This window comes from Strix aluco, chromosome Z, assembly GCF_031877795.1.
Source record: "Strix aluco isolate bStrAlu1 chromosome Z, bStrAlu1.hap1, whole genome shotgun sequence".
NCBI lineage: Eukaryota > Metazoa > Chordata > Aves > Strigiformes > Strigidae > Strix > Strix aluco.
In genome coordinates this window covers 3,059,883-3,084,554 of record NC_133971.1, presented here as the reverse complement: position 1 = coordinate 3,084,554, position 24,672 = coordinate 3,059,883, and the positions used below count along the sequence as shown (strand labels likewise).

The following is a 24,672-nucleotide window of genomic DNA, read 5'->3' as shown; positions in this document are numbered from 1 at the left end:
TCTTCCCCCACCCTTGCTTTCTCCTTTTGGAGAGAAAGAACTCCTAGAAATAACTAGTGTCAGCTGTGAATTCTGCAGGAGAAGCCAAGAGTATAAAGCCCATGCAAGTGTGGACAGATCTGACCCTCCCAGGGAACGTGGTGACACGGTCCCTCTCGCCCACCCTGGACGGGGTGAGCAGGCTGTTGTCAGCAGCACCTTTTACAGAAGTTACACGGGGAGCCAAGGGACGGATTTTCTCTGCAGCTGCTCCGGAGAGTCAGCCGGCGCTCGCCGCGGATGAGGGTGCACTTTGGCGATCCCTGCTTCGAGGGGACGTTGTTTGGAGCCTGCTGACCAGACACGCTGTCCCCGTGGCACCCCTGCTAACGCGGGTGCCGTGTTTACATCGCCTGGTGTAGGATGTTCTGTGCTACCCCACGGCTTGTGCGTGGCGGTGAGCATCATCCCTGGAGCGGCCGCCCCATTTGCAAAGCCTTCTTTGCTGCCGCTGCGTTGTGTTCAACATTGCTGAGTGATGTGGGAATAAACTGAAAGCAAATACGCAGCACCCACTGCCTTGGGGAAAATTAAGTAGACGGCACCGTGACGAGGTTCCTTGCTATGTCGCACCGACTACATCCATGACACACACTGCTGCCACTGACAAATCCCAGTAGTTTCCATTTTTCAACAAGCTACGTGGCTCTTAGGTTTTTTTCACTCCTTGTCTTTTTGTAACAACGCTAGCTCTAGTGCTTCTTGGGGGCCTGGGTTAAAATTTACGAATGTGAAACTTTTTAAAGGTCACCAGAGTGTTTGCTCCTCCTGTCAACAACTTGCTTTGCACAAGGGCTGGAGAAAAGCGCTTGGTTTGGTTCCTGGGTATGATTCAGAGCACCCTTGAATAATCCTGTAACAGTGCTTTGAAACCCCTTATTAAAACTGTCACCATGTTTAGAAAGATCTATGGGCTGCAGAAACAGAACATCTTCTTATAAGGTCGGAAGATACAACAGCGCATCCTAGTCCAAAATGTCCTGGTCTGAACTCGCAAGATCTCTGTTTTGTATAACCAGTCAACAGGCTTCTGGATCACATAAATCAAAGCTGTTCCTCACCCGCCGCCTGCTCAGCCCGCCTGTGCCTGTGTTTGGGGTCTGTGCACGCGTTTTCCCTGCGGACCCACACAGGTGGTGGAGGTGATGCAGGTTGACAGGGGATTTTCTCCACCAGCGGTTCCTGGAGGGCTCCCACTGTGTTCAGCAAGGGACTTGCCTGTTGCAATGCACTTCTAAACTGCAGATTGCACTATTGAGCTAAAGATATCCGTGTGCTCGTCGGGGCTTCTCTCTCGGTGGCTGCCTGGATGCTCTGGGTAGAGAGGTCAGTCGCCAGTGGCGAAACCTGGGCTTCTCCCTGCGCTGCTCTCCGCTTGTAACGACAGCAACTTTTCTTCTTCCCCTTCAGATCTGCTCACTGGGAGCCAAGGAGAGAGAAATGACTTGTTGGAGTATTTTGTATTTATCAACCAGTTGCCAAGAGCGTAAGGCTCAGCACAGCGGAGCTTGCCTTTTGCAGCAGCAAATAAATGGAAGCAACGTGCTGCTTGTACTCTGTTTCAACCCTAAGCGCGCTCTCAAGTGTATTTTTTCTTATTTCTTCTAGTAGTGCCAGAAGCCTAGTTAGTATTAGGGCATGCAAAATCATGGAAGAGTACCAAATATATGCCAAAGAAATGAATGTATTTTAAAATTGCTTTCTAATTGCATATGGTAAGCAAAAAGGATCAGCACGAGGGTAGGGTAATACAGCCTTCATTAGAACAGAGTTTCCATATGTTAGCTACATGAAAATGATGTTTATAAGGCATTTAAAGCTTAATTTTGCTGTTTTTTTTTTTTTTTTTCGGTTGGAGGGGTAATTGTGAGACAGTAGTAGGATGTATTATCTCAGTAGTAAAAAAGATACAAGTTCACTGCAGTGAACTCCAATATTAGTCGTTCCTGTGAATGCTTTTAAGCTGTGATAAAATCACTTTCAAGGTAAGCCAATATGCATTCATTGTGAGATACTTCATGGTAACGGTCCTGAAATACCTTAACATAGTTCCTGTATTGCAACTGCCTATTTACTAGGTCATACCATGAATAAAAGCTAAGTTTTATAGTAGGAATTCACAAGTCTTCTATGTAATCACTACTCCTGGTGGGTTTTTTTCAATAAAAAGATGGTTTTGGGGAGAAAATGTATCATGGCTTTTCAAGTGCATTCTGGGAAGGCATTTCAGGTCAAAAAGGTGGATGAAAGGCATTTTCTTTGAGGAAATCCAGCTTTATATAAGGGCTTTATAGGATATAAGAGCAAATACAAGCACAAAAAGAAGTATGTTTTGAAACATTAAAAAGTTTCAGTAAAATACAGGAAAGGGAAGACAGAGAAGGGATTAAGAGAAGACTCACCGGCTTTGAATTACTTTGAATTATAAGGGAAAAAGGAGGGAAAAATTGGAAAGAAAAATAAGCACAGACTTGTGGTTGGAGAGTTAATTTAAACTACATTGTTCTACTTCTGCATAGGCCAGGTATTGTTTTCTTCATTTGTTTTGTTGGGGAGGATAGCTTTATGTGGCACAACTGATGAATCGCTTTATTGCTTTAGAGGTGTGCAACTCTCACAATAAATGGTGTTTGATGCACTAAAAAAATAATGGGCAGCAGTAAAACTGTCTTTCCTGTCTTAGCCTGTTAAAAGATAGGTAAGAGGACCGTTTAGTTTAATTTATGGGAGGTAATTAAATAGCTGTAAAACCCTGATGCAGGTTTCTCTTTGTTTATACCACATATTTAATACTGAAATAATTTTTGAAATTGGAGCTGAAGATGTTACGGTGATCTATTCTCTTAGCAACTCTAACCAGGAAAAATGGGCTGCTTACAGAAGAAACAGACCAGTGTTGACAGACTTCAACTGATTTAGGGTAGGCCCCCAAATAAGGGTGTAAATAACAAAAAAGTCATTTGTTAATCAGAAGTCACTCCCCAGGGAATGTTCCACACCTTTTACAGAGCTACCAAACCACAGAGGGGTTTATTAAATTCTGTTTCTTAGCTGATGGGCAACTGTGGCAGATTTGCCTTGAATGTTGCTATGACCATCTCTAGCGGGAAGTTTCATTTTGATTCTAGGCAGTCCAGTGACAACAAGGCCTTGCTTAGATCTGGGCAATTACATTAATTTTCAGATAAAAGTAAGTAATATTAGATTTTGCAGTATTTCCTCCCCTCCTCCTATGGTCCCTCTGTGTATTCAGCTGTGAACAAAACTATATCTCCTTTGAGGAAGACTGAACGGCGTTGCACTCGACAGTTCATTTTAGAAATAACTTCATTTTAGAAATAACTTTATTAAACCAGGAAACAGCTAATGGGTCCTGGCCTCCCCATCCCCAAGCATTTGGTGGAGAGTTGGTGAGTCAAAGGCATGCTTTAGCCTGGCAAGACTCGAGAGGGGAGGTGAGGGTCCCTCAGCAGTGATGCACGGAAGCAATGGGGACCACTGTGCACTTGGTTGTTTGCTCCAGTGTCCCCAGCTGGAAACTCTGCAGGGAGCTGCTCGTGGTAGACAGAATGCACCATCTTAGAGAGATTTTGTTTTTTCTTGTATAAGACACCAGACTCCGCTGCTGGAGCAGCAGAGAATGAACGCATAGTGCCAGGCTTTGCACTTTGGTATTAGTTTCTGAATGTGCTTTTTTTTTTTTTTAATTGTATCTTCCTACCCCCCTAAAAACACATCTCCTAAACAACTCAATTTTTATGTTCTATTTAAAGCTCTCGCCTTCTCTGTTCTAGGTCATTGTCTTTCATCCAAATACAACAAACATTTATCATAGCAAGGTGCCTGAAGCAAACTCAAAATGCAGCGTCCTTCTGAACTTTGAATCCTCCCCATTTTGAGCTGGATTAGATAAGAGGTACACCGTTCGACTCTGATTTCGTGGCAGCACCTGGCCTCTACTCAGAAGCTAACGCTCTGTCCTAATGTCCACTAGGTCAGGAGATAGGGAGATCCAGCTCTAAAAATAGCATGCTGTAGCTAGGTGGGGGAGTTCCAGCAGTGAATGATTGCTGGGAGAAGAAACAGGATAATTCTCTCCTATTTCCAGGACATGGTCTGGAGGGCAGGTTGAACACGCCTGACAATCTGCCTTTGCTAGTGGCTTTCACTAAAAAAACAAAATCTAGAAGCTGAAATCCACAGCGACGGTCATGCAAGTGCAATGCCTGGCATGTCCTCAACTCTCTGCGGACCTCTGACGGGGGGGCTCCGCTCAAAATCCACGACACGTGGGAAGTGTGGATTCCACGTCCAGTTGTCCTCCTGCAACACCAGCCTACCGAAAATCCACGCTGGGCATTTGACTCTCTGTAGAGTTGCCCATGGCTGTGTACCTCAAGACACAGGAGTTGGTTCAAATCAGCAGGATTCACCCAGGGCAAAGACGTTTTCTCGTGTAAAGCCATTGTTGGGTGGACGCTCATGTGTGGCTTCTGGAGACCCTCCTTCAAGCTCTGCAGCTGGGCTTGGTGCTCGTGGCCGTGCTGTGGAAAGCTAAGGTGGCTGGAGTTTATGGCGAGTGAGCGGTTCATTTCTGTAAAACACAAAAAGGCTTAAATCTAGAAGGGGGTTAAAAAGCGCTAGATACAGGTTTTAGCTAGGTTAATTGCCAGAAAAGGTGTTGATCAATCTTGCGACATCGCCTTGCATCTCTCAGAAGCTCAAGTGCTCAAGCGTTGTTAACTTGCTGCCCTTCTGTACGTTTTTATGGACAGCTGACGTGGAAGAGCCATTAGTTTTACATCCGGGTGTGGCACAGACTTGTACATGTGCGCAAGTATTTTAATATTCAGAAATAAAAAAACATTTGCACTAAAGAAAATCAGATCTTCAATAAAACTTCGGTAATTTTCAACTTTATAATAATACTGATGATAAACCTAAGCTTAAATTAATTGTTAAGTAGAGGTGCTGGTCTAAAAAAGTGAGGTTTCAAGAAAATGCTGTGCTGTTCTAAAAGAGGTGAGGTTTCAAGAAAACATTGCACAGAACTGCTTGAAGTGTGTGTCCCTAAAATGATGCTGATGTTAATTTAAATTCTAACACTGCCACATAGCACTAGAGACTTGGTTACCAAGAAGGGTTGGGCTGGTATTACAGAAAAATACTCTGTTGAGACTCTGCCATGAAGGAGCTCCAAGTGGATGAGCGAAATGAGAAACCACCTGTAGTGCTAGGGCCAAAGGTTGACCTCTAGATGAACCTCACAACTAAACGTTATCCATTATTAGTATCTGTTATTAGTGAAATCTGTATTACCATTAGCGATAATTATGTCTAATCATTAATGGAACGTGTATGCTTACTAGTCAAAGATGTAGTTTAGACACAATATAATGAGTAGGGAGGATGAAATGGTGAGAGAATGTGTCCAACTTCCCTTGCTCAGCCTCGTTCAAGGCCAAGAACCCAAGAGTTTGGCCTCATTAGAAACTCCCTTGGTTCTCCCCCCCAGCCCTGGCCAGGCTTTGGGTGGAATCCAACAGGAGGATGAAACCAGATGTTTCCGCTCAAAACAAAGGTGCAAGTCTTTCTGGCTTGCTGATTTTTGGGTATATAAGGCTGGACCCGCTCTCAGTGACTTTGGATGCCTCACCTATGGATGGACGCATTGTGTAGGACTTCCCACTTGCCGGGAAAGGTTCTCCAAATCCTCACTGTAACTGGGGCTGCCCAGCACCTGCAGATCTGGATGTCAGTGATGTATGAAAATGGGGATGTATCTTTCTTAAATCACTCTTCTCCCCGTCATGTAGTAATTAGGTGCATTATCCTGCTTAACTGTATGTAGTAAGTGTACTATTCTGTATTTTTCTGCTTATTTTCTGTATTAGTCGTATCCTTTAATTATTAACAGTAAAATCAGCCTACTCTGGTGTCTGAATTTAATTGGCGTCCTTGATCAGCAGAACACCTTTTTTATGTTTCTTACTGGTTTGAACCAGAAGTTGGGCAAAAATTATTAACAGCGTTATTAATAGGGCGGGGGGGGGGGGGGGGCCGGGTGCAAGAGCCTAAAAAAGTCTGCCTGGATTCTCCATCATTAACAAACTCGGAATTTTTTCAGCTGCGCAGGGTATGCAGAAGTACGATGCTCCTGCGGGGTGCTGGGACTGTGACAGTATGGGGCTGTACACTTCTAGACAGTTTTTTCCCTATTTTGAGACAAGTAGTTCACATGTTGCTGTAGTATTCCCCCTGTTACGCGATCCTTGCGGTTATTGTTTTATACACAGACGTGCTTTGAATATTCAGGTCATGTGTAGTAAGTTATGACATTTAAAGCTTTTTTTTTTTTTTACAAAAGTTTATTTTCCACAAGGAAGAGCAATAGGAAAAATTAAACTGTTTTCCACATATTGTTTTCTTGAAACAGAGTCTACAAGGACATATTCAGCACCAAAACTAAAAACAAAAAAAAGTACAAACAGCCATAGAATATAATCTATAAAGCAAACATTTAATATTGCACTTTGTTTCTCTAATGTTTGGATTTTACTTACTTTTTCCTAATTCAGATCAGAATTCTATATCAAATACTGGGCTACAGCTGTGAACCTCATGTTTTATAACGCTGAGAATTGACCAATACTTGTGGAAGAATAATGCCTCTGAACAACTGACAATGCAATTTAAACTGTAAGTCTTTATTTGATAAGGATATAGAATTTTTTACCTTAATCACAAAAGCTGTGATGCCATGTCAATTATTACAATATTGGTCAATCCTTTGTATGCGATTTTCCATTATATTGTGATAAGTACTTTAATGCTATGTATATCAGCAATTGTTCCCTAGTCTGTTAAAGTAACAAAAAAGGAAAAAAAAGTAAAACCACCAAATGCCCTTTTATGCCAACGATCCCATCAGCTTTTAAAATTGTCTGGTTGGAGAGGGTAGAGGGAAGGGACATTCACAAAATTGGCCTAATAACGTAAGACATCACCCACTTTCCTTGCCGTCCAATATTCTTGCCAAAAGCCCAAGTCTTTTAACTGAATCACTTAAAACGCGACTCATTTTATCACCCTGTTGTCGCTTTTGAAACATGAATTACCGTTCATGTTCTCGTGAAGGCCACTTATGGAAAAGCCTACTTTTGTCGCATTTATGAAGCCTTAAAAACAAGGCAGAGGTTTGTTTTTTTTTCCAGGAGCACCACGCAGGCAGGCCAGCCTCCCCTCTCCCGCTCCCTTCCGAGCTGTTTTATTGCACAAGGAGATCAATTCTCGATGGATTGCATCATGATTTAACTCCCAACACCAGAAGCGCGTTCCCTTTTGTCAACAGCCTGTGTTACATGGTTTCTGAAAAAGGAAAAGTTGACTTTTGTGGTCAATCTCTAGCATGCAAGTGCTGGTATTTCATCTAGCGGCTCCACTGCACTCCTCTTCCTTGGGGCACCCTCAAGGGTGAGCGCTGTTTCCACAGCTTTTCTTGCTTTCTGAATGAGGACAGGGTGAAATCCACCCTTCCATCTTGTTTTAAAGCTCTTGAGAGAGTACCACGGAAGATGCAACTCTAGCTAACCAGTATCTGAGCATGGCTGGTTAACACTGATCTTGCCCAGTTTAATTATACGTCTAGTCTCGCTATTTTTACAGTATCATAAACCCTGAAGATAATACAAAGTGCACAAACTGAGCTCTTAGCAGAGTCCAAGCTTTTTCTGCAGTCTGAAATATACTTTCAACTAGAGACTCATTACATATAGAATTTTTGGTGATTAGGTAACTATATATAAAAATAAATTTACTTTCCCTTCCCATCCCTACTACTTGAGATACCAATCTGTCTATAAAACCTAGACAGTGTATGACTATTTCCTTTTAAAATTCTTTTGAGGTTGAGCTGGTGTCTGCTGGTGCTGCTGTTATATGTGCCTTGGTTTTTCATTTTTTTTTTTAAAGCTTCACAACTTGAACATCTTTTTTTGTAACGTAGAAAAAGAAACGGGAATGATGGTGGGTTTTGTAACTTTTGTGTATGTCCCTATTCTAGATCCCCCTCTCAAAGAACAAAAACAAAACACAAACACAAAAAAAACCAAAAAAAAAGAAGTAACTCAACAGTGCAACGTAACAAAACAAATAGCATTCCAACAGTTTGGCAAGTGATGAGTTCACCTGAGATTAAGTGATTTTTAGGCAGTCTGTAACAAAATGCTGCTTTGCGAGAATAGTAGAAAGGCAACAAATTCTTAAAGGAAATCAAGAAGTTATACAATCTTGATGGAAGTCTATTAAGTTTCTTTCTACAAACTCTGCACCCCCCACCCCATCCCCATATCTGTTGCTTGTCTACTACAGTAGGCTGCAAAACATACAGCAAGAAGGATTGGCTTGAAGGCATTTGATGTTTGTAAATAAATCCACAATAGGATCCAAGCTGAAGAGGTGATACATGATCAGCCTACTAGGACAATTCTGAGCATGTGCATATGCAGGTAAAGTCCAGGCTACATTAAATTAAAAAAAGGAAAAAGTCAGTGCATTTGTCAAAGTCTGTTGCTTTTTTTTTTTTTTTGCCAAAGCTTTCCTTTGCTCCTTACTGTGCGGACCACAAACAAATTAAGAGGAGGGGTAACAACAGTCCGGCATAAAGGAGAAAAAAGCTGTAGTGACACTGAACCGCACAACGTAAGCAATGAGCATGTGCAAATTTCCAAATCATAAGAGGAAGACTTCCCTCTCTTACAATGTGGTTTGAGTGTTTGACACACATGACTGTAGGTTAGTAAGGCTGCTCCTAGTATGTGCCAGTATTTAAGGGGGGGGAAAAAAAGAGAAAAAATAAAGAGCTCAGGTCTTCAAGCATGTGGAGCAGTCCTACAATGTTACTGTAGGCTTCAAAGCACGATCACAGGTTGTTTTCATGTATTCACCATACAGGCAAGAGCAAAACCACTTCCTTTGAAAGCGTGTCTCCACAATGATGCCCTGACCTTCAACACGGCAGGTATGATTCAAAACCCAAGTGAAGTCAGCTCTTTAGGATAGATTCCTTCAACGAGAGGGGCAAGATGGTCTGTCATCTGTGGGCCGATCTGGGTTTGGATCAATCTAACCAAAAGAGGAAAAAAAAACCAAACACAAGGCATTTTTAGAGTCAGTTACTAGAAATAGACCAAACAAAAACCCCACCAGAACTGGCAAGTCTAAGGCAATCATAGAAATAAATGGCATTCCCAATCCAAAGGTTGTTCAAATAAATGAAAAACTTCTAGTCAATCAGACAAAACTTTGAGTGAGAAATTAGTAACCAGGTATAGTGGAAAAATGTGAACTACAGGCTGATGGTAATTTAAGGGTAAGCATGACGAACTAATGAAAAACTTGAAGAAATCTGCTTTAGTAGCACAGAAGTCTTCTGATTTATTGTACACTATTGACGACTTTACTCCATCACTAAAAACGTAACTTGAAAAATATTTCAGAAGGCATTTTGCTTCCAAAACACAAAGTTATCAGTAAAGAGTCACTCTACTTTTAATTTACAAGTAATTAATCCTCAAACACTCCATGAAACGTGTTACAGGTTCACATGTTCCACACCTTATCCCTTCCTTTCTACAAAAGGAAGAAGGGGTATAACCTGCTAACTTAGGTCCCCAAAACTGGATATGGGAAGAACAGATGAAGTGTATAGTCAACATTCTTATCAGTTAATTTCATACAACCATTTTTTGAGGACAAGAACGGCTTCTTTCTCAATCTTTAAGTATGTAACATGAAAAGGACTTGAGTTGTATTCTACGGTTAAGCAACAACACAGTCCTCAGAGGAGTCTCCAGCACACAAAAGCCATGCCCCCTCTCTGCCCAGAGAACAGCAGATTAATGTTTCAAGAGAAGAAATGAAACAAAATCAGTGGGTAAATTCAGGCAAGATTTAGCCAAAGGACACTTTTTTTAAACTTTTGTCCTGTGCCACTGCTTTATCCTGAAAAATACAAAACATGGAAAGCTCTTGAAGTTCCATCAGTTACTGAGTGGCTTTCATGGAACTAAAAATGCAGGCATAAGTGCTGGAGAACTGAGAAACCCAAGTCAGAAAATACCCTTTGTGACTTCTCTACATGGAAGTTCTGAAACGACAACTAGCAGAAGCAAAAACACAGAGCAGTTTTGGAAAGAAGTAGAGCTGAAAAACATGGTGTGCATCTGTAGACCCAAACCATTGGTGTTAGCCAATTAACCAAACACAGCTAATCCAAGTTTTTAATCATCAGGTTGCTAAGAGGGTACACAACAGTTTGGAAATTTCTATAAAGCATCAGCATTGTGAAGAATCCTGAAAGCTATCTGATGCAATCCACCTGCAGTTTGCTAAAATGAAGTCGCCTTATCCCCTGTGCATCATTTTAATGATGATTTTTAGGAAGGAGGAACAGCTTCCTACATTTATGGCACAAGACAGAATTCAGAAAAAACAGTGAATTAATCACCATATTCTGTCTGAGGTACCTACTTCTGAATAGAGGGGTGGAGGCAGAAAACGGAACTCCTGGATGTATGCAAACAATGGTCCTGGAAGCGCTCTCTCAAAGTCATCACAAGCACCTATGGGTGCAAGGCTGGACTGTCTTTGTTCCTCTGTGACCACTTCTGCATAGCTAGGAGGTGCTGCAGGGAAAAGGCACACGCAGTTCCACCAACAAGTTCTTACGCAGGTGAAAATATAGAACATGATAGATGTTAAAACTTTCATCATCATAAAGTAAAGGACTTCAGTGACTTTTTAGCAGTTGTTGAGCATGTCAGGCATGGTAGGTTGTTTTGTTTTCCTTCGAGATCGTGCTCAAATCCAAGAGCAGACCAACCACTGCTTATTGTGGCTTTATAATTTAAAGCATCCCCAGAATACTGAATTTCTGTAGGTATCATAGAACATTGCATTCCTCTGTGCTCCACAAATTCAAGCCCAGGATTCGTACACAAAAAAAGGCATGTTTATTAGATTATGTGACAGAGGGAAGGAGACACAGAGGTTCTCCTCCAACAAGAGATGCCCCACTAAAATGAATTACATTCTCTTTTCACAAAGCCTTGGCTACTAAGGCTGGTAAAGGACACCGTAAACTGACGCTACCACAACGCCTCGTAACCAAGGATGCGATTGGGATGCTGGAGGCAGGATGGATTTTGCATGGGTAACAGTGCCATCCTGCACTCTCACTTGTGCCAGCTCCCAAGCAGCTGGATTTCACCACTGGCCTGTGAGAGGAAAGCAGGGAGAGAATCCTCCTCTTCTCCAGAGGACAAGCAGGTGGTAAGGAAACATCCACAAGGGATTTCCTGTGGCCTTTATTACGAAGGATGTAATTTGGGTCTGTTTGCACGACAGCCATGAATAAAGCAGACAAAAATGAAGACAGACTAGGAAGATGATTGGGATTTGCATTCTCAAATTACCTTCTGGTCTTTCAGGCAGCGTCAGACCGAGCCAATTCATGTTCATGCTACACTGGCTGCTCACACTTGATGTTCTGCTACCAAACGGGTGTAGAGGAATGGTACCAACAACCAGTGGTAAGTTAAGGAATAAATCCATGGCACCTGGAATATCAACATACACCTAAAGAACAACAACAGAAGACGTGTATGATTAAAATGCAGGTTCATATGAGCACTTCGTAATTATTAGACTTTGTAACTATCAGGTTAGATTGAATTCTCTATCCATGGAGTGTTCCACAAGGAACTTAAGTTTCTCATTGTTAGTTTTAGGGTCAATGCCGCGATGGGAGACAAAAAGCTCCCCGAGTCAGAACCAACTCGGGATTCTTAACATGAGCCCTCACGTGGAAATGTCACCTACTCGTAACAACGTTTGCTTAGCTGGCACACAACTGTCTTAAGAACATGCGTGACTTAAACCGAGTTTAGTCACAGAACTCCTGTCAGGAGGCTAATCCCAGTATATGCATTACTTTTGTAATCAGCTGGCACAGAATGCTTTGCTAGCCATTGCAAGAACGATGGAAACTACTCATGCTCAAGTGAAACAGACCACCCAACGTACCATCAGTGAATACTCCACACGGATTATGCTACAGTCCAGGATTGAAGGGGAAACAGGTGGAATCTTCAACTGTTTGCCATTCCAGGTTTCTGTTTTGCCAGATGACAAGGATTCCCCACGCAGGTTGGCAACAAGCTGTTTGACTTCCTTCATTTTCCCTTTGGCATAAAATGCCTGCGTTTGGTAAATGGCTGCCTTTGGCACCACCACACGGGAAGAGCAGTTCTCAATCTCAGCAAAGATCTGAATTGATTCACCTGAAACAAAACAGAATTTCATGTTCTCTTTACATTTGCAAGGCAGCTTAAGCCAATTGCCACATTCTGTGTATAATGCACTGGGTACTGCTAGCAATGCTCTACCTCAAAAAACACCCACTGATGCAAACAGGAATAGGATCACCAGGAGCTGATCTCAAAGAAAGATGTACAGATCTAATAGGAGCAGGTGTCCTTTGACAATCTGGAGACCCAGCCAGCGTAAGTGAGCAACATTAGTCGCAGTTAAGAAAACAGCAAGAAGACTGCTGAAAGCAGACTGAGGTGATAAGAATAGTTTAAATATTTCATTTATATAAAAGCACCAAGTACAAACTGTCATTTTAAAAAGGAAGGAAAAACATTTCCTAGAATTACTTCTGTTACGTACCTGGGGTGTAGCCCTTCCTTTCAATTTTGGCACTTAAGGATATTGGGCCTGAGGTACAAAACCAACAACAAAGAGTCTTTTCTTTTGTGCCTGCTTGGGGTGACTGCAAAAAAAGAACAACATTGCCCATTTAATTAAGAGTTCCGTGAATGTCTTCATCTATTTGAATCGACACAGAAAATTTTCCTAATGTACTTAATTATGCATTTTGATAAACACAGACAGTTTTATTTAGAGGAAGAACTCAAGCAGGTTCAATGGCACTATGAGATAAGGTTGATTCTAATCCTTTTACCCATTAACACTGCTTTTGCTGCTACACTTCATACTACAGTCACACTTAGAACAGCTTTTATACTTAAATACTGTGTAACTTGAGAAAAGGCTTTATAGCCTACATATCCCACCATCTTATTGGCAGAGCTTTTAATTCTTCAGTAAACTAGAACATCTTTCCAACACGCTGTATTTCAGAAACAATAACTAAGCTAAAGTACTGTAACCTTGACTCCTGCTATTTCCTCTGTTTCAAAATGATCTCGTTTCATCTATATTAAACAGACTTTGTTATTTTACACAGTATCAGGATTTAGGACTTGATCCAAAGACCATTAAAATCAAAATGGGAGTCCTTTGATTTTAATGGAATTTGTGCAAGGCCAACATCCCTTTGCAAGTCTGATGAAATTTTCACCCATACACACAAGAAACCTATTTCAATGGACTTTGAGGGTTCTGCCCCCCCCACCCCCTCCATAGCTTAGGATTTGAGGAAGAGGAAGAAAAACACAAGAGGAATTTTAGGCCAGATTGAAATCAAATCGTCATTGAAAGCAGTTGTGATACTGAAGTTATTTCAATGAAATGACATTTCAGAAAAATACTACAGAATTGTGATAATTTCTCCCCATTGGTAGAAAACCATCCATATGGAAATTATCAATTATGCACATCAGCACATCTTTTACTTTGCATTTTTAAGTTAGCAGACTCTCACTATAATATTCTTTTAAAGTTCCACTGTTCCTTCCACAGATTGTTCTTTATTCAAAAATCAAAGAGGAACAGTTCTCAAAATTTTCCTTCTTAGTGACATTTCACAATTTAGTATTACCGATTTAAACTGACAAAGCCATTTTACATATCTTAAAAGCGAAGCAACTCCAAGTACAGGAAAACATAGCTTTCAAAATACCAGTAGTCACAGAGTTGCTGAACTGATGTAATACTTAGAAGATCAGCTGTAACTAAACTAGGGAATAAATAATAGGTAAAACTAGATGTGGATATTGTTTCAGTTATTATACTTTATTTTTATGCCAGAAACAAAGAGTGAGTAATTCTGTCAATTCTTACCAGTAATGAAGGAGTGTTGATATCTATATGTTCAAAGACTGTAAATTCCTTCTTTAATTTTACTGGTAGAAACCAAGGCCTATGCAATTCGGCTTTCACCCAATAGCGCACACTGCCATGTCTGCCTTCGAATGAGGTAGCAAGTGGTCTGTGCAGGACACAAATGTCAAAATTGAGTAAAGTCTGTCTAATAATGACACAATTGATCAGATCAGGGATTAGTATCTAGAACTGCATTTTTAATGCACTGTAGCATTTAATACAGCGTAACTTATTTGCAAAGTTTCCATATCTCAGAATAATTCAAGATTAAAGGCGGGAGAAAAAATCATCTCCAATTCATCCTACTATAGTTTTGCATAGATTTTAAGAATCAATTAAAGAATTGTACTAGAAAATGCCAGGAGAGTACACATTTCCTTTAAACTGAAGAGGCCACTTTCATGTCTAGAGTAAAGCATGCCTTTTTAAGGCCAAATTAAAACTACCAATTTAAACTTAGCATTAGTGTCAACCAATCAGTGCCAGGTTAACGGTTGGACTAGATGATCTTCAAGGTCCCTTCCAACCTAGATGATTCTGTGAATTACTGGTTCAGATACTGTATTTTGTAAATCATGGTCTACTGTTTACTTGACTGGTTATCTCAATGTCAATAGACTGATTTTAGCTGTAACTCAGCAATTCTGTAGTTTTGCCTTAAGCAGAATACATATTTCAATTTAGAGTTCTGAAGACAGAGGCTACTTTAAGTACCTTCTAGTTTTCCTCTACTCTGATGAGACCAGCTTAAAACATCTGTATAATGTACAGATGCATATGTGTAATATATATAAAAATAATCAAGACTATCTGCTCTTAAATTTGACACATGAAAGAAGTCCTTTTTGCTAGCAGGAGGAAAAACGATGTGCAAAGGATCTCCAAGCCTTTCAGCATCACCTTTATCCTGTAACATCACAAGCTGAAAGACAAAAGATTTTTATATTCCAGTTACTTCCAATTAACAGTAGTTTTCCATAACTTATTTTCTCCTTAATTTTATACAAGTATTTTTTTCTATTTCACTATGTTTTGAACACTGTAATATATAAACTAAAAATAAATTATTCGCTAAGTTTCTGCATCTTCCATAGTGAATAAATAATACTAGCCATGCTAGTACTTTTCAGTTACAGGTTTGACTTCTCTATTTGCACATCTGAAATGTTTATTTTTCCCCCCTAATAATCCAAATTAAAGGATTCTCTAATGGGTCTTCAACGTTTCATCCTGCCCCATATTCTTTATGGCAATAATCAGTAAGGCCAGTGTGTCTTCTTTCTTTCCACTGCTGCTCTGCAGTTTTAAGCAAATTTTGGAAGTATTCTATGGACACAAAACAACAAATAAGTAGGCAGCATTGAACTTCAGGCTTTTAATACCAGCCTTTGTTTTCTCAGTATTATCAACAGCTGGTTTCACAGAAATTCTTTCATGTCACTTAAAAAGAAGCTGTGTTTTGACCAACTCTTGTGATATTTTCTAGCTATCTGCTTCACTTCAAGCTAAGCATTTCATGTTCACATATAATGTTTTGGTTTTTTTCAGATTTATATGCCCCTTCCAACTTAGGGGAAGATCAGTATTAGCCTTCTTTTTGTAGTTGAGAAATGCCGAGGTGTCTTTAAAAATCTCCATGTACACAGTTCTTCTCCACTGTTCCACTAAGACCTACTGTAAAGTCCCATGCTGTTCACTCTGAAGCAGACCTGTGAAAGCATTTATCATCTGCAGGTTCTGCTAAAACCAGCACCTCTAGTAAACAGATGGTTTATTAGCTTTAATATTAGGTACCGAGCTATTTCACATCACACGCTGACAATTTTTTTTTCAACCTTTATGACTTCACTGCTTGCCTTTTACAGCAGAAGGCTCCTTTTTCCATCCATGTCAAGACTCCCTCTGTTCCTGTGTATTTAAATTTTATTACAACTTGTATTTTTAGTCAATTTTCATATTGGTAACTCTTCTAGGTATCAATCTTCCATTCACAATGTCTACATTACACATTTCAGACTCAGGGCGAGGGAACAATATCTTAATGTTTCCACTCTCACTCTTGCTTCACCACTAATTTCTGAGACAAATGGGATTAGGGATGGGAATTCTTCTTGCTTCATCCACCCATCCTCCTGCTTATTTCCACCCAGGCTTTCCACTAAAAGGCCAGCCTGGGTACGTGCACCCTAAAGGAGAACAACCTCCTCTTTTGTTCAAACACAGTTAAACTTGCTACCTCTGTTCCAGACTGAGCCCAGACAACTCAGCTCTGATCTTATCTCTAGTTCTGCTGGTCTGCATGGCTCCAGTAAACTGCTGGTTGGGTTAGAAGGTACCTTAGCCACTCTGTCAGTACTCCAGTCAGGGTTTAAATTCTTCTCCCTCCTCTTGGGAAGCGGTAAAATATGCGAAGACCTAGTGAGTCAGTAGGACTTGGTCAAAAGAAACTGGGCAGCAATGAGCTCCAGTTTTGTTGAAATGAGGAGAAAAAAAAAAAGGAAGCGTGTACCGGTTTAAAAGCAACCTCTTCAGTTTAATGAGATTATGTCCTCCGGTGCATGTCGGAGCACAATTCCTACTACCATTGAAAAGGTTTCCCCTCCACCCACAGCAGGAGTTTGGCTCAGGCGGGTGGGCAGCAGGGCCCAGGACTGTGTGCAGGCACTTACGTCTGTGGAAGCTCGAAGCTGAATGCATATTCATGCCTTCCCGAATGGATGGTGTGGAGGCCTTCTTCTGAATTGTCATCGTCTAGGAGGGAGAAAAAAACCAACATGCTATTCCACCTGCACAGATTTTATACATTACATGAGCTTCTTTACCAGAACAAAAGGGATTTACACACTCATTACAGCACTTTAGAACGTGGTGTCCCAGGAACAAGGGTCTCAGGTCCATTCGTATTATCCGCTGGATGCAGGGACAAATCTTACCTACAGTAGGGTAGGCGAAATCACCAGATTCACCTTCCACAGCAGAAAAAGTTAATTTGCTTTAATTTAGAATCCTGCCTCTGAGCACTGACACAGTTGCAACTGCTGCCATTTCAAGGCCTGCCTGCAAGACCTGTAATGGAAATCAGGCTTTCCACTGCGATTCCTCATTAAAACTGAGCAGAGATGGCTCTTTAACAGCATTAAACAGTCTGCACAAAGTCTGCTGTGTAAGATTAAATTTAGTAATTCGGCTTCCTTTTATCTCCTGCCTGGCAACAGTGTCCAGAAATTAATCACCAAAAAAAGGAGGGGGAGAAAAAAAAAAGAAAAGGTGTACAAGCACCACCTGGAAAGTACCAGACAAATTCACGGGCACAGAAAATGGCAAGCTGCCCGATTAACATGGTCTACAGCTAAACTTTTTATTTTTTTGATAGGTTCACTTGATCTTGCTTAAGACAGCAAGACCCCGATATTTTCTGGTCACACCAAGAAAGCCAACCTTTGTTTATGGTCATGATTTCTTTAAACGCTGCATGAAATTCGCAGTTTATTCTGACGTAATTACCATAAACCCAGAAAAATGCTGACTGCATCAAAATAGAAAGTTGAGAGAAAAATAACTGAGCATCTTGCGCATAAAAAGCGCTGGAATAATAAAAGGGGATATAGCAAGACAATGAGAAAGGCGACCAATTATATTTAATGGTCTGGAGCATTAATGGAGACGCAGGAGGATTTTAAGTTCCCATTGTCCTGCAGAAATGCCCGTGCTCCCCTTCCTACAGTGCACTGCAAGGGCCGAAAATCTTTTTTTTTTTTTAAAAAAAAGGAATAGAACAATACAAAAAGAGCCCACCGGCAAGTTATCGACACAAACGCACCTTCAGTGCGCAACATCAACAAAATAAATGCCAGGAAAACGCGCCGAACGGGCGCGTATCAGCGCGAGGGTGGGCTTTTCCTTTTTGAGGAATATTTTTTTTTGGGGGGGGGGGGGGGGGGGGGGGGGCGGGGAGGAAGGTGGGTTTGAGAGAAAAGGCGAGCGCTGCTTTTCGGTTGCGGCTCTTATTTCCCAGCACGGCGATCTCTCCTCCTCACGAACAAGTTCCCGTCCTGCCTCCCCCCCCCCCCCCCCCGCCTCCTTCTCCTCCTCCTCCCATTCTGCCAGCTCAGCAGTCCCGCCGAGCCGGGCGGCCGCTGTGGTAAACAAGTGCTGAGCTGTCAATCAGGGGCCAGGCTGGAGCAGGAGCGGACCGGCCTAAACCGGCGCGAGCGGATCCCCAGCCCGCCCGCCTCATATACATACGATATACGTTACACCCGCCGCATTCGCTCAGCAGATCCGCTCCCCGCCGGCCGAGGGAGGGAGGGAGGGAAGAAAAGGCGGGGCGACCCGCGCTCGCCTTCCGCCGAGACACCCCCCGCCCCCCTCCCCTCACAGGGGGTTATCGGGGTGGCGACGTGACAGGCCGCAGGGGCGGCCCGCCCGCCCTCAGCGAGGGGCTTCCCGCCGCCACAGCGGTGAGGGGAGCGCACCCCCCCCCCCCCCCACCCCCCCCGTGAGGGAACCTGCTCCCTCACCCCGCCGCTCCACCAATCAGCGGCGGGCATCGCCTTAGCAACAGGCCAACAAACGATGGGCGGCCAATCAGGAAGAGGGCGGGGGGCGTGGCCAGCGCGGGGGAGCGGTGCCCCGGGGCAGTCATTGAAACTCGGCCGCGGGCGCCGGACGCGGCTCCGCGGGTCCGTCCACCACCCCCAGCACCTCCCACGCGTGGGCACGACCCCCGCCACCAAACCCCCCCTCCTCCTCAAAACGGGAGGCCGGTGCGTCCCCGCACACACCGCACTCCCCTTGTCACCCGCCGCGACCCGCCGGTGCGTGAAGTTTCGCTCGGGCGAGTCCAAAGCCGGCGGCCGAGAAGGGGGGTGGTGGTTGAGCCGCGAGTCACCTCGTTAGCGCGCTGCGCACGAGGGATTAATTAAAAGAATAAATACACACGCACGCACAGCCCCCCAGCTCCGCCACAGCGTTAATTTCAGAAATGCTTGGTAATCGGCTCGGTGCCGCCTCTTCTTCAAAAATCATCCCTCCTCCCCCAAAGGAAGGGGAAATATCCTACCCCTGCAGAAAATATGATGCATATTTTGTTAAAAAAAAAAAAAAAGCAAGCAGCACCACAATTACATAACCCGTTTTTAACACTATTTTCTTGTGCTAAGGAATTAAGTCATCGCCACCACCTGACGCGTGCGGCCAATCTGCGCGGAGCACACACCCCCCCCCCCCCCCCTCCGACCGGTCCCAAACAGGATTGAACCGCTTCGAACAAAGGCTGCGAACTTCGGGGGAAAAAAAAAAAAACCAAACCCCCCCCAGCCAACCCCCCCCGGCCCTTTCAGTCTGACGGAGAGGGGGTCTGCCGACTGGGGGTGCACCCCTCGGCGTGGGGATACCCCACGGGGTGGGGGGGCAGAAGGTCCTCGCCTCCCCGTTTTTGGGAGGGATGCTCGCATTAAGCGACCCCCTCCCCAAACTTGCTCCCCCAGCGCGGCTTTTTGGACAAATCTTTACATCGGGGTGTCCACCAACGAAATTAAAGGGGGAAAAAGGGTAAAAAAAAAAGGAAACGGGAAAAAAAAAAATTACACGTGGGGTGGCGATAGCATATGTCAAAATAAGCCACGGGGAATCTTTTATCTGCCAAGAAAGAGCCATCCTTACAAAAAATCATCACATTATCGGCCCGAAAAGCAGAACCCCGGTGTGTCAAAAAGTCTAGTTTTAGGCTTTCATTGTGTTTCAGGATTTGCCAGGATGCTGCCGATGTAGTCGTTTACTGCCTCCCTGGCTTTGATTTTATCGCTCTTCTCGCCACGGAGGGGCAAATCCTGCTAGTATTACAGAAGAACAAAAAACCGAAGCGGTCATGCATTTAAAAAGAAATAGAAGTATCGATAAACGTCTGTGTTGAAGGGCAGGTATTTCAACACAGCCCTGCTTGCAGGCACTTTGCAGATGCATCCCCTGCAGCTTTAACATCAAGGTCCATCACCCCGGCACGTCCCGCTCTTCAACTGCGAATTGCATCCATTTTAAAAGAAAAAACAAAAAAACCCAAAAAAAACCCAGGGATAAAGCGAGACGATGCAAAGATGCCCCCTTTTCCCCAGAAAAAAAAAAACCAATAAAATAAAAAATTAAAAGCATGATGAAGGGAAAGGCTTACCTCTCTCGTGGCCAACCAGGATGTCCTTATGGTTAAAATACTCTACTTCTTCGGTGTAGTTCTGTGTGTAGGCAGTGTTGGATCCGGCGTTTCTCGATTCAGTCCAACGCACTTTCGCGTGTCCCCTTGCGTGAATTTTGAGAGATTTCACTCTAATTTCCCCCGTTACTTCTAAATTGACCCTTCCTGAGACTGTGTCCCCGCTGGAGTAGACGGGGACATTGCTGTCATTCAGACAGTCAAAGCTTATTGTCAAACTCTTCACCTTCCCCAGCACCATGGTTTTATTTTTTAATAGCAAAGTGTAGAAAAATAGACTGTAAGAAAAAAAGAGGAAAAAAAAAAAAAAAAAAAAGCCAAAACCCCTTCAGGCGGTTGTGGCGGCGCTTTCCCTACAGCCGGCTCATGGGGACGGCGGGGAGCCCCGGCCGCGGCCCGGGGGCAGCGCTGCTGCCGCCGCTGCGCTCCCCACAAAGGCGCTGCCGGGGCCACCGCCAGACCCGCCTTATAAGCCCGGGGACAAACAAGACCCAGCGCGCATGCGCAGCCCCCGCCCCCCTGCCACGCCACGCCCCCGCCACGCCCCGAGCCCCGCTGCTGCGGAGTTCGGGGGAGGGGGACGCGAAACACGATACGACGGCGACGAGACCCCCGTGACACTTTTAGGGACACAAAGTGAGATAGCTGCCCACCTCCACCCACCCCCACCCCCGGTTGGGGATTTTGTTGGTTTTTGTTTTTTTTTTTTTTCCCCACCCCCGTGGTGCCATTTTTTGGGAGTAAAAGCGCTGGGTTCGGTGAATTGAATTCTTGCAGAGTCCCCTCCCCAGTGACACAAGGTTTTCAGCGGGAGGTGTGATGGTGGTGGGGAACCGTCCCCCCTGCCGCCTTTGCACAGAGATGCACAGCCAAAACTTTAGACCCAACACTTTAAAGTTTTCAGAGCGTGTGCCTGTATCTACTCTTTTTCTGAAGTAAAAAAATATCTCTCTCTCCCTTGACCTGACACCTGGCGGAGGTTCTCATCCTTTTTTATGACTGGAGATGTTCCTCCGTGTCCTGCTAGCGCCTTAGGACTTTTTATGTTTTTGCACCATCTTGTGGTAAACGTTCATACTTCCTTAGACAGAACCATAGAATCATTGGAAAAGACGTTGAAGACCATCGAGTCCAACCGTAAAAAGATAACTTGCAAGAGAAGCAGAGGCGTTTTAATTCCTCTCCTACTAATGCTTCTCCTGTTGCTGTCATGTCTTTAGATTCCGTCGGTCTCATGCATTTGTGGATTTACACGTTTTGCCTCTTTTCTATGATTTAGAAGATAACCGTGTCCCTCGTGATTCATAGAAACCGCAAAGCCGTGGTCTGCAGTTGCTGCAGGACATGTGAAAGCTGGGATGCAGCTTCCATCCACAGAGCTCAGGCCACAGCTCCTGTCCTTCCAGTTCTGGGTTGGTTGTCCCCATCCACCTCTCAGGGCAAATCTAAAGAGAGGATGAAGAGCACGGAAGCTGCCTTTTCTGGGAAGCTGAAGACACATATTTTGTGAGCCCAGTGGATATTCATGTGGATTTTTTTTCTTTTTTGTATCTACATAGATAGGGAAGGTGACCCTCCTATGTAATTGGGGTACAGTGCTCATTTATTTTCTGGTAACATCACTGAATCACAGAATCACAGAATCATCTAGGTTGGAAAAGACCCTGAAGCTCCTCCAGTCCAACCATGAACCTCACACTGACCGTTCTCAGCTCCACCAGATCCCTCAGCGCTGGGTCAACCCGACTCTTCAACCCCTCCAGGGATGGGGACTCCCCCCCTGCCCTGGGCAGCCCATTCCAACACCCAACAACCCCTTCTGGAAAGAAATCCTTCCTAAGAGCCAGTCTGACCCTGCCCTGGCGCAGCTTGAGGCCATTCCCTCTTGGCCTGCCGCTGGTTCCTTGGCTCAAGAGACTCATCCCCAGCTCTCTGCACCCTCCTTTCAGGGAGTTGTAGAGGGCCATGAGGTCTCCCCTCAGCCTCCTCTTCTCCAGACTAAACCCCCCCAGTTCCCTCAGCCGCTCCCCATCAGACCTGTGCTCCAGACCCTGCACCAGCTCCATTGCCCTTCTCTGGACACGCTCGAGTCATTCAATGTCCTTTTTGTAGTGAGGGGCCCAAAACTGAACCCAGTCATTGAGGGGTGGCCTCACCAGTGCCGAGTCCAGGGGTAAGATCCCTTCCCTGTCCCTGCTGGCCACGCTAGTGCTGATACAAGTGATGTGTTTTGTATGTTGATTGCATTTGCCCGTTCATGGCTTGTTGGAGAATGATACAATACGTTGCTAAGCTGCTCTAAACTCTCCCTGTGTATCATCTGCAGACCTTGTAGCCCTAACTTGCCTCCACTCTCCCTAGGATTCCCATCTTTTGCTGACCCGTTTCTGGAGGCACAGTCTGAGAATGCTACAGCTGCTGTCGGGAGGTGGGATGTGCGCCAAGCATTTTCGTGCGAGTAACGCCATTAGGAAGATCACACCGTTTGTGAGCTTGTGGGTCATCTTCTAGGACTTCAGCTTTTGCCAATTTGCAGACAGTTACGAGTCCTGACCATGCGTCATACTGAGCAGCAGACAGCTCTTTCCTGTTCCTGGACTGCTGTCTGAAGGAAAACACAGTGAATGGTAGCCCTGCTTCTTAAGGTATACTGGCCATGTGGGGAACACCACCAATAAATCTAATTTCTATTGCAACAGTGAGCCAGCTGCAATTTGGACCAGCTTTTGAGGGCTGCAGGCATGGTCGAGCCTTCTTGGATGTTTTTCCAAACACATAGAACTGAGTCTGCTGAAATTAGTGGGACATTTGGATGCCCATGCAATCAAAATCCCACAGTCTTTGAAGCTCTCTAATTTCCATATATTGCTATGCCGTTGTTCTGAGTTAATTACAAAATATCCTGAGCGATCAGATGCACTGATTTACATGAAAGTTGACCCAGTTTTCAAGGCTAATTCTAAATTCCTGTTAAAGCTTGGTGGAAAAAAAAAAATCAATTTCATATTCACTCTGTGCTGAGTGCATATATGCACACAAAGCATCTGAGCTGAGATCTGCTCTTGTTTGAAATAAAGACCTTCTTTTTCCTAGTGACCCAGTCAGGAAACTTTCCTCTGGTGTTTGGTTTGTTTTTTTTTTTTTTTTTTTTAAAATTCATCCCTGTTATCTCTTCCCTAGATCTTGAGTGTCCTTCCTGCAGCCCTTGACCTCCCTGTCCTTTGGGCAAGGAGACTGGATTTGGAACAGCATTTCCTGTGTCGCATCCTGTTGGTTATCGTGGGCACGGCTATAAACTCCCAAATCATGAGATTTTGGTATGAATCTGGCAGTATTTGGTTTCTTAACTCAAAGTCTCAGATTCAGGTGAGATAAGAAGCTCATCTCTAGCAGATACTTTTAAGACCTGATGAGTTCAGAAAAGAGCTTTGAGTTCACCAGAACGGCCCAGAAATCACGCAAATGAAACAATCCGTATCTTGGTCTCTTGTATAATATATATGTATAAATACAAAAATTTCCCTATAAATCTGCCTTTTGCCCCCTTGTGCTTGCTCTCCTGCCTGTCTGGATGGGTGCCTGCTGCTCAGTCCTTCTTCTTGCTGGCCGCCCACCTCCTCCTACCCAGATTGTCCTGACTTTTCTGGGCCCGTTTCCCACCAAAATTGCCACCCACCATCTCTTTGCTGCTCTTCTTTCTGGCCCCACGCCGGCTTGTTTCCAGCCACCCTCTAGATCACCACACCGTTATATATGGTTATATACGGTTAATTTAAACCTGGGGCACTGAACAGGCTGACACGATTTGGTTAAGCGTGTGTTATGAATAACAAACTTTAGATGGACAGTTCTGCAGAATAATCATGTATGTGCATGTATTCATGCATTTCCCACATCCTGCCAAAAGTCACACATGCATTCAATTTCTGCAGCTTTTCTGATAGCATACTATCAATTTTATTTTTGTCCTAGTAATTTGTATTTTTTGTGCCATCTTGTGGCAAACGGGGTGAACTGCCTGCGCTGTGTTTTGCCGGCCTTACGCCTGTGCATTCCTGCAAACCCTGACGTCCATTGGTGAAGCCTTTGTGTCAAAATCAAATATTTTTTTAAAAAAATTAATTCTGATTTTATTTAAATAGAGAACATGCTATGAAGTGCAACTAAAAGAGGTATGTGGCAGCCATTTTCAGATGTTTAGTTAACTGCAAATATTAGTTAATTTTTGGGAGTTAAGTTTTTGTTTTTACAAATGAACTGTCCTTCAGTGAAATATTACAAGTTTTATAGATCCT

At 43.7% G+C, this 24,672-nt stretch overlaps 1 protein-coding gene across 2 annotated transcripts; it reads right to left on the bottom strand.

The window, feature by feature from the left end:
• Positions 1 to 6,385: 6,385 nt before the first annotated feature.
• ARRDC3 (arrestin domain containing 3) lies at positions 6,386 to 21,000 on the bottom strand. Of its 2 annotated transcripts, XM_074812053.1 has the most exons (8): positions 20,339 to 20,998; positions 16,839 to 16,920; positions 14,128 to 14,275; positions 12,772 to 12,874; positions 12,124 to 12,380; positions 11,514 to 11,676; positions 10,570 to 10,724; positions 6,386 to 9,162 (listed from the first exon to the last, which is right to left on the bottom strand). In XM_074812053.1, the coding sequence occupies exons 1-8, from the start codon at positions 20,616 to 20,618 to the stop codon at positions 9,106 to 9,108; spliced, it is 1,245 nt and encodes a 414-aa protein (XP_074668154.1). In that variant the 5' UTR covers positions 20,619 to 20,998; the 3' UTR covers positions 6,386 to 9,105. The 2 variants fall into 2 exon arrangements, with proteins under 2 accessions (XP_074668154.1, XP_074668155.1); XM_074812054.1 differs by lacking the exon at positions 10,570 to 10,724 and having other exon boundaries at positions 20,339 to 21,000.
• Positions 21,001 to 24,672: the final 3,672 nt, after the last annotated feature.